This window comes from Physeter macrocephalus, unplaced genomic scaffold (assembly GCF_002837175.3).
Source record: "Physeter macrocephalus isolate SW-GA unplaced genomic scaffold, ASM283717v5 random_1630, whole genome shotgun sequence".
In the NCBI taxonomy this organism is placed as follows: Eukaryota; Metazoa; Chordata; class Mammalia; order Artiodactyla; family Physeteridae; genus Physeter; species Physeter macrocephalus.
This window is the reverse complement of record NW_021146242.1, coordinates 6,083-14,995: the sequence shown is the minus strand read 5'-3', so window position 1 is coordinate 14,995 and position 8,913 is coordinate 6,083. Positions and strand designations below refer to the sequence as shown.

General features: G+C 56.3%; 1 protein-coding gene across 1 annotated transcript; it reads left to right on the top strand.

The window, feature by feature from the left end:
- The first annotated feature begins 1,847 nt into the window (after window positions 1-1,847).
- On the top strand, window positions 1,848-7,764 carry LOC114485282 (nucleotide exchange factor SIL1-like). Its single transcript, XM_055083355.1, has 4 exons — window positions 1,848-1,874; window positions 2,496-2,654; window positions 3,099-3,263; window positions 7,242-7,764. Exons 1-4 carry the CDS (start codon window positions 1,848-1,850, stop codon window positions 7,596-7,598), a joined length of 708 nt encoding a protein of 235 aa, XP_054939330.1. The 3' UTR covers window positions 7,599-7,764.
- The last annotated feature ends 1,149 nt before the right edge of the window (window positions 7,765-8,913 follow it).

The following is an 8,913-nucleotide window of genomic DNA, read 5'->3' as shown; positions in this document are numbered from 1 at the left end:
CCTAGGACAGTGCTTTCTGGCCCTTTCTAACTCACATCGGGGCTCTGATGGACAAAAATGCTGGGGAAGCCAAATCTCTTCTTGGCTTTTGGCATCTTTTGTTTACTCCCATTGGCTTATTCTTTCTCTGGAGGATCCTAGGAATTTGCCTACACAATATGTGCCCTCCCCTTTTGCCCCTGGTAGTTTGTTTTATTGTTTGTGCTGTGGTTCCCTTTGGGGTTTGAGTCTTCTCTCCCCTTCTACTAGGTGAAACCTGGGTGGGCAGAGTCCCAGTATTCTTCATGTCTCTCCCCTCTCCCAATACTGCCCAAGTTGGTGACAGGGCTGCTACTCTGGGAGCTGCTTAGGCTGGGTCTCCTTGGAGGCCCCTATGCTCCTGAGCTCTGAGCTTGTCTTTCGGGGTTAGCCAGGTGATTGTTTCTGGGTCTTGTTCTCAGCAGCAGATCTGTAGACAAGGATGAAGCTTCACATGACATCTTTGGAGGGCCTTGTCTGTGCCGCTCTGCAGGCCCACTGGGGATGGGTCTCCTAGGTGCTGTTCCCTGAGGCTGATGAGATGTTGGACCTCACAGCCCCCCTTCCTTGGGAGGCTGCATTTGACGTTTGTGTGAATTTCTCAGCGTGGTTGACTTCTTTTCCTAGACCCTGCCTGTTGTGGGTGAGCGTTCCTCAGACACATGACGGCAGAGACAGCCCTAATTAACTCACGCTTTGATGAAGCAGCTGCCTTTCTCAAGTTGGGGGAGCAGGGGGCAGGGAAGAGGCTCAGCTCCATAATCCCTGCATTGGCGCCCACCTGCCTGTCTGGAGAGGAGCTGTCAGCCTTCTTCCCCAGGGACCCCAGTGCATCTCCAGGCTGCTCCTCAGACACAAGTGAAGTTGCGGTGGGAAAGGCCGACACCCACCCTGCGCATCCTTTTGCAGAGAAGATGCAGAGGGATGCAGGCGCCTCCCATTTTACAGCAGGAAAATTGGCTCCATGTGCTAATTCTGCTTCGAACCTTGAAGCTGGTGCCTGGTAGGAGTAGTGGGTGGACCATCAAGGACTCACTTGGGCCCCATTACCATACCATCCAGCCAGCTTGTATGGGGTGCCTGCTGTGTGCCAGGCCATCTCCTTTGAGCAGCAGTGTGCTCTCTCTCTTGTTACCTGCCTCTCCTTTTCTCTGGGTTTTGGACCAGGAATCGACTCTGATTTGTCTGTACTCTGCCTTACTCTACAAGATGTTCTGAGGGCCCCCTGCTAAGATTGGGGGTTAGGAGAAACAGGTGCTTTTTGGGTCTCCAGGGTACTTTGTGGTGACCATGCTAAGATAAGGCAGCCAGAGCCCAGAAGAGACTGGGTGCCCTCTGTGTGCTTGCTGTCTGGGTGAGGGTGACAGCCACTGTCTCACCTCTGGTCCAGCCTCTCCCCTTGCTGCTGGTCTCAGGCTTTTTACATGCCTGCCACCTTTCTTTTCTGAGACCTCATAAGCTGCTGATGAAGGAGTCTTGACCTTCCTCGAAGGCCTAACTACACAGATCCCTGCACTTGGCACTTGCTCCTTAATTCATCATCAGTTTGATCTTAGAAAGTAAGGGGTTCCCAGCCATGTCTCTGTCTCGCACCCTGCCCTAGAGGAGGTCTCACCCTCCAGAACCCCCATCCTTTCATCCATGAGGGCTTTGCCTGAAATATTTGTTTAAAGCTCATCACTCGTTTCTCTAGCCCAGAATGGGGACTGGAGTTCCAGAGGCAGCTCTGGGTTCTTTGTGTTTGAGTGTTGCCCGTTTGTTGGTTGATGCAGTCATGGTTGTACACATATGTTGCTTCATTCACTCCTTACTGTCCAGGGCCCTACGCCATGGCAGACCCTGTGCTGAGTGCTAAGGTACAGGGACAATCATAGTAGCTGCTGTCACATAGTGGAGAGTCCAGCAGGGAGGCAGCTGGGTTGGTCCTATTTTGGGATTTACTCAGGGATGCAAAGGCTCCCTGGATGTTGTTCTTTCTGTCTGCCTCCCTCCCATAAGTGTTTACTCCATACTGTCTGTGTGCTCCACCCAGGAGGGGAGAGAGAGGAAGGGGTCCCTGGCCCTGGAGCTCCACACCCTGAAGGGAACAGATCGCTCGTGATTCCCCCAGAGTGTGATGCACCTGGGATCATGGAAGGGGGAAGCACGTAAGGCTGGCTTGAGGAGCGTGGAGGAAGGCTTTCCATAGGAGGGACACTGAAGTAGCACCTTTAACATCAGAGGGATCTTAAAATGGTAGAGGTGATTTCCGTTCCCAGATCACCCCAGCCCATTGGCTGATAGGGAGTGGACACTGGCCTGGGGCCCTTGGCCCTGTTGTCTGTGCCATAGGCCATTGTACCCAGGTGGACCTACACCAGTTTCTGTTTCCCCGGATAAGTTCTAGCTTGTCCAGAGTGGGAGCACCTCTGGTGCACCTTGTTCATCCCCAGGGATGGCTGCTCTGGTGGTAGCCCTCTTACCTGGGTTGGGCCCAGGGGCGTGCCCCCAAGTTGGTGAGTAGGTGCAAAGTCCTGTTTTCCTGTGCTTCCCCCTCCAGCAACCCAAAGGTCCAGGTGGAGGCCATTGAGGGAGGAGCCTTGCAGAAGTTGCTGGTCGTTCTGGCCACGGAGCAGTCTCTCACTGCAAAGAAGAAGGTGAGTTTCTGCTGCCTTTTTCCTGCCCAGACCCCAGCACACCTGTGGAGCCTAAAAGGCGAGGGTCCCTTTCCGGGTTGTACACATCACTCTTGGGGGCCTGAGTGGCCATCCGCTGAGTGGCGTAGGGGGAGAGGTCCCCTTCACCTAAAGCAGCACAGCAGCATGTGAGGCGTCTGGAGGCCTGCTCCCACGGTGCAGTCTCAGGTTCAACACCCTGGCTTCCTGCCCTGGGCCTCCATTTGTCCACTGGGTGGTGTTGAAGGTGTCTGATGTCTCTCCTGGCTCTCACAGCCCTGGGTACGGGGGTGGGCTATACCCAAGGGTGGTGGTTGGGGCCAGGAAGAATGGGAGCTGGGCTGGGGTAGCTGGGGCACCTCCGGGTGCCTGCCCCAAGGCCTAGTTTCTGTGGCCCCTCACCCATCTGGATCTGTGCCTCCCCAGGTTCTGTTTGCCCTGTGCTCCTTATTGCGACACTTCCCCTATGCCCAGCAGCAGTTCCTGAAGCTGGGGGGGCTGCAGGTGCTGAGGAGTCTGGTCCAGGAGAAGGGCATGGAGGTGCTGGCTGTGCGCGTGGTCACTCTGCTCTACGACCTGGTCACTGAGAAGGTGAGTGCCCAGGCCTGTCCTGCCTTCCGTGCACTTTGCTTTGTGTTTGTTTCTGGCCATTTGACCCTCCCCCCTCCCCATATCTTCCATCCATTCCCTCCATCCTCATAGCTGAGTTTCCTGAGCAAACATGCCAACCCTGAGCTGGGCAGACAGGGATGCTGTGGGGCCCAGGATTTCTGAGATGTCAGGGCGGATGTCCTGTGGGAAGTGACTGCTGAGCTAAAACCTGAGGGCTGGTGAGGACTGGGAGGGGAGGAGGGGGCACTGGCAGTGGTCAGGGCCAAGTGTGCAAGCACAGGGGTCAGCATGATGAAGGGTCAGTGTGACCAGAAGCCAGAAACAGCCAGGATCAGCCCTTCATGGAATAAAAGGTCATTTGGCTGAAACATAGGGTGCGGGTGACCAGGAGCAGGTGGGATGGAGCAGCTGTGTCTGGGAGCCATCACAGGAGCTAGGAGACTGAGGAGCCAGGGGCTGGAATGATGCTGAATCTTAAGATTCTAGAAACCTGGAGGTGCCTCCTCTGGGAACTTTGGCTCTGGGCAGGGGCTCAGACTGGCTGCCACTGAGGGACCCAGGGACCCACGGGCTTGCCATCTGGGAGGAGACTTGGTGCCCAGCCCACTTTGGTGTTTGTGAGCCTGAGAAGTGTCTTAATTAAGGAGAGGGTAAAACCAGCCAGGGCTGATTCTTAATTCAGCTGCTGCAGAGAGCATTGGCAGGGTTTTCTCAGCTGCATCTCTGGGGCCACACTCTCCCTACAGCCAGCTGCGGATTAGTGGAGCAGGGCTGGGCAGCCGCTGGAAACCACTTCTGAATTTGGAGGCAGAGGGGCCCAGCCCTTCCTCCCTGCCCCTCCCCTGTGCACCCCTCCCCCCAGGCCTCAGGCCAAGGATCAGGGTTGTCTGTTGCTGCTTTTCTCTCCACCTGTTGGCTTTTGTGTGTGTGCACTCACTCACTCTGTCTCTCTTGTCCTGTCTTGTCTTTCAGTCTCTCCCTCTCTCTCTCCCCCCACTCCCCCTTTCTCTTCCTCCACCCCTCTAAGCTGCAGAAACCCGGTTTCTCAGAACAGCAGGCAGCCATGTGGTCCTCACATCCAGTTAATAAGGCGGGGGCACAGCTGACATCCTGGGAGTGGGCCAGCAAGCCAGGGGAAGGACATGTACATAGGCTTGGCATTTCCCAGGAGAAACCTATCACTTTCCCCTCGTGACTTGGGTGTCTCCTTGCTGCCTCCAGCCCTGGCGTAGCGGGCACTGTGACTTTGCCTCATCCCCGGATAGCTACCACTGGCAGTCTCACCAAGGTTGCTCTGGTGAGAGGCAGGCCCCTGAGTCAGCTGGCCCTGGAGCCGGCCTTTGAGGCTTTGGGGTGCTGTGAAGATCAGGGAGGGAGTGGCGTCTCTCTGCAAACAGTATGGAGACAGCCATCCTCCTGCAGGAGGAGGACCGTGGAGGAGTTTCAGCCGGAGAGTGTTAGAACAGATGGCAGCCATACTTTACGCTTGAGGCAGTCAGGGCTTCTTGTTCTTATGGTTTCTCAGAGAGAATAAAGAGCTAGTCAAACTAGCCAAACCTATCTGGGGGTGGGTCCAGGGCTGCCTGAAGGTAGAGGTGTGACAGGTTGCCAACCGGGGGAATGCCATGCACCTTGAGGGCATCATTGGTGTCAGGAGGTAGCAGCTGAAGGCAGAATTCCCATGAGAGTGTGGGACCACCTCAGATTGTTAGGGTCCTTGGCTCACTGGCTTACCCCTTCTGTGGTCTGCCAGACCCCAGGCATTTCTTCTTCTGTCCCTTGGCTCTTGGTGGGTCCTCCACTAAGAAACTGTGCCCTGACGTCTGGGCTCCTGCAGAGCTGGGATGCCCTCCTGTGGTCATGAGCCCACGTCCTCTTGTGCCTTCTTGGAGCCGAAGGGCCGCAGGGGTGACCTGCCCGCTGGTTCCTTCCACAAGTGTTGACCGGGTGTCTGCCCTGCCAGTGCTGTGCCAGCCCCATGGTCCCTGCCCTCCTGGTGCTTTCAGGCAGACATTTATCAGAGAATCTCCTAGAGCATGTAGGCCCTGGAGTCTTATGATCAGGGCCCTAACCTCTTCTGGGGAGTCAGAGGAGGTGCTGAGTGAGAAATGAGGGGTGAGTCAAGTTGACTGTGGAGTCAGTGTTGGGTGAGAGGGTGCCTGGAAGTGGGAGCTGCACCTACATAGGTCCTGGGGGAGAGGTGGTGTGACAGGTGCCAGGGTGAGGACATGTGTGGGGAGGAGCCCAAGTGCAGGCAGGGACAGATCCTGAAGAGCCTCCAAGTCCCAGGGAAGGGAGTCAGTCTTTATCATCAGAAATGCCAAGTTGTGCAGGGTTTGGGGCTGTGCCACATTGTCTGCTGTCAGAGGACTGGAGGATGCAGACTGGAAGCAGGAGGCAGGGGACTGCAAAAGTGCAGTGAGGAGCAGGGCCCATGGGGCAGAGAGCTGGGAGGACTGGGATGTGTTTGGAGGTGGAGCTGGCTAGACTTTGGAGTAGGTTAGGAAAGGACTACTACATCCCTCTCAGCCTTTTCTGTCCCAGAATGCTGACCCCCCTCCTCCCCTGCTTCCTCTGCCAGCTCCAACAAGCGCCAAAGCCATCAGGTGGTCCACTGTGGCCCCTGATCTTTTTCTGGGCTTCCCTCTTGCCTTCCCTGTCATCTGCATGCCTCATCCTCCCCTGGAGTTAGGGCATGCCTCATCCTCCCCTGATTCCTTCTTTCTTCTTGCAAGTACATTTAGTACAACCAGTATGGGACATCTCTACCCACTGCCAACCCTCCATCTCTGCATAGCCTTCCTCTGACATTTGAAATAAGTTGGTAGACGCCTGGTGGCTTGCCGTGATCATGTAGTGGTTAGTACTCTGCATTGTGAAATAAGTTGGTAACTTGTCGGGTTTCATGTGTTTCCTTTTCTGCCTCTGGCAGCCTGGCAGGATCGGTTCCCACCATATTCTGATGGGGCTGGGTTTCTGCACTTACCAGACACAGGCCATGCATGTGACTTCCTGCCCAAACGTTCCTCAACTCCCCAGGCCCTCAGCATAATGGCCAGGGACGTCCAGGGCTCTGAGCGTTCTGGGCCCCAGCTTGGCCCTCATGCCCCTTCGACCATAACAGCCTGCTGGTCTTCAAACATGAGGTGGGCCCAGGCCTATTGTCACAACCCTCCTGTGTGTGTGGAACCTCCACCCTTATCCCCTTGGGCAACTCCCACAAGCCTCTCAAGGCTCAGGGACATGCCAGCCTCCTCTGTCGCCCGTGCCCTAACTCCTCTGAGGGAGTGGATCTGTAGTTGTGGTGATGGTGATGTGATGCTGCTGCTGGTACAGCTAATGTTTGTTGATGGCGAAGCTCACGTTGTGGGTGTGCTCTGTGTACTGGGCACTGGCTGCATGGTCACTGTCCCACTGAGTTCTCCCAACAGTCCTGAAGGGGTTACGTCCTCTCCTCCACATAAGAGATGATGGCATTGGGTCTTAGGGAGGCAAAGTGCTAGCCCAAGGTCATTCCATCATTCAGCTGTCAGTGGTGGAGCAGGAATTTGAATCCAGACTGTCTGCCTCCACACCACCCTGCTGGATGAAATGTATCATGATATTTAGGACTTATTCAGTTAATTTTTAATCTCCTGATAGATCCTGAGCTCCTTGAGGGCAGGGACCATGTCTCCATCTTGGTTTCTCCAGCACCTGGCACATTACACAGTTGTTTTTGATGAGTGGATGGATGGACAGATGGGTAGACATATGGATGGGCTGGAGAGCATGTGTGAAGCTATGAGTCCAGTTGGCCTTTTCCCATGAAGGGCCTTTGAGGCCCAAGGGGAAGGAGGAAGAGGGTGCAGACTCATGGGTCAGCCATGTGCCTTCGAGTCTGAAAGGCAGGGCTGACTGCTCTCTGTGTGTTCTCTCCCCTTTCCACACCCTGGCCCCTCGCTGTGTGGATGGCAGATGTTTGCTGAGGAGGAGGCTGAGCTGATGCGGGAGACGTCCCCAGAGAAGCTGCAGCAGTACCGCCAGGTGCACCTCCTGCCAGACCTTCAGGAACAGGGCTGGTGCGAGATCACTGCCCACCTCCTGGCACTGCCAGAGCACGATGCCCGCGAAAAGGTGCTACAAACGCTGGGTGCCCTTCTGGCCACCTGTCGGGACCGCTACCGTCAGGACCTGCAGCTCAACAGGACGCTGGTCATCCTCCAGGCTGAGTACCAGGCACTGGCTGCCCTGGAGCTCCAGGATGGCGAGGATGAGGGCTACTTCTGGGAACTCCTGGGCTCTATCAACAGCTTGCTGAAGGAGCTAAGATGAGGCTGCCCCGGCACTGGGACTGGACTGGGATGCTGCTAGTGAGGCTGAGGGGCACCAGCTGGGGTGGGCTCTTCAGGGGATACCAGCTAGGAGGGAGGACTTCCCCACTGGGGCCTGGGCATCATCTGGGCAGTGCTGGCCTGGCCATTAAATGGAAGCATGAAGGCCATTGTCTGTCTGTTTACTGTGCGTCTGTGCAGACTGGGCACAGTGCTTTGGTGGTCTTTGGGTGATAGGGCCCTGAGGTCCCCTGGTGACGTGCTGGGTGGTCAGTCCAGGGCATCCAGTAACAGGCCCCATGGGAAGGGTCTGGGCCCAGGAGTTGGAAAACCCCAGTTGGGACCCAGCTGTTTACCAGCCAGTGGCTCTGTGACTTTGGGAAGTCATTTAACTTCCCTGAGGCTGTTTCCTCATCTGTCAAAGGGGAATGCTATTAAATGAGAGAAAACATACATAAAGCACTACACCAGTGCCTGGCACTCGTGCTTGTCCCCTCCTCACCCAGATATGCAGGGAGGTCTGGGTAATCATCTTACTGCCCCCTTCATCTTGTGCCTACATATTAGTTTAGAGGCCACTGGCACTGGCAGAAGCCTGAGGGCATCTCCACACACCGGGATGCCGTGTCAGCCCAGGCAGCTGATGGGTGAGGCTGGAGCTTTTGGCACTGGGGCCTGGGTGGTGGGACTGCGGTGACTCCGTGCACTCTGGAGGCCTTTGGGTATAGGCCTAACCCTGGGAGAGGAGTAATCTGAATAAAGCTGGTAGTGGGAGCCCAGGCCTGCCGGGCCCACCTGACGGGGCAGAGGTACTTTTCTGTGCCCTTGCCCCTCTCCTGTGTCTGTGGTGATCTGCGCTGAGCTGGAAGAGGCAGCTTGGAGGCAGGGGCAGCCGAGCCTGACAAGTTGCGGCTCCCACCCCAGAGAAGCTGGGAGCCTGCCGCAGGTTGCCACGGCAACCCCTGCTCTGGGCTTTCCTGATTTGGATTCTGGTGCGTTTGTTTTTCTGCCTTTCCCAATGCGCCAGAGGCTCACTCCTGCTGCTCAGGCAGCCCCTCCCAGCCTCCATGTAGAAATCTCCCCATCCTGGCCTTGAGTGTAGAAATCTCAGCTTCATTGAGCTGAGGGGGAACTGAGGCCCAGAGAAACATGAGGCAAGTTGGTGGCTTCCTTCCCTGCAGTCACTTTGCTTGGCCTCAGACCCGCCCCTGCCCACCTCATGCCACAACACACAGGAAGCCCGAGAGTGCTGCTGGCTGCAGAGAGCTCTCCCAGGAGGGCGGGAGGAAAGCAGGAGTCTGTTGAGCCAGGGTAGG

Bases quoted from the DNA above. Each gene is read 5' to 3' on its own strand.
- LOC114485282 (XM_055083355.1), top strand. From the start codon at position 1,848: ATGGCAGACCCTGTGCTGAGTGCTAAG. The intron at 1,875-2,495 runs GTACAGGGACAA...GGTTGGGCCCAG, and splicing joins ACCCTGTGCTGAGTGCTAAG to GGGCGTGCCCCCAAGTTGGT. The intron at 3,264-7,241 runs GTGAGTGCCCAG...TGTGGATGGCAG, and splicing joins ACGACCTGGTCACTGAGAAG to ATGTTTGCTGAGGAGGAGGC.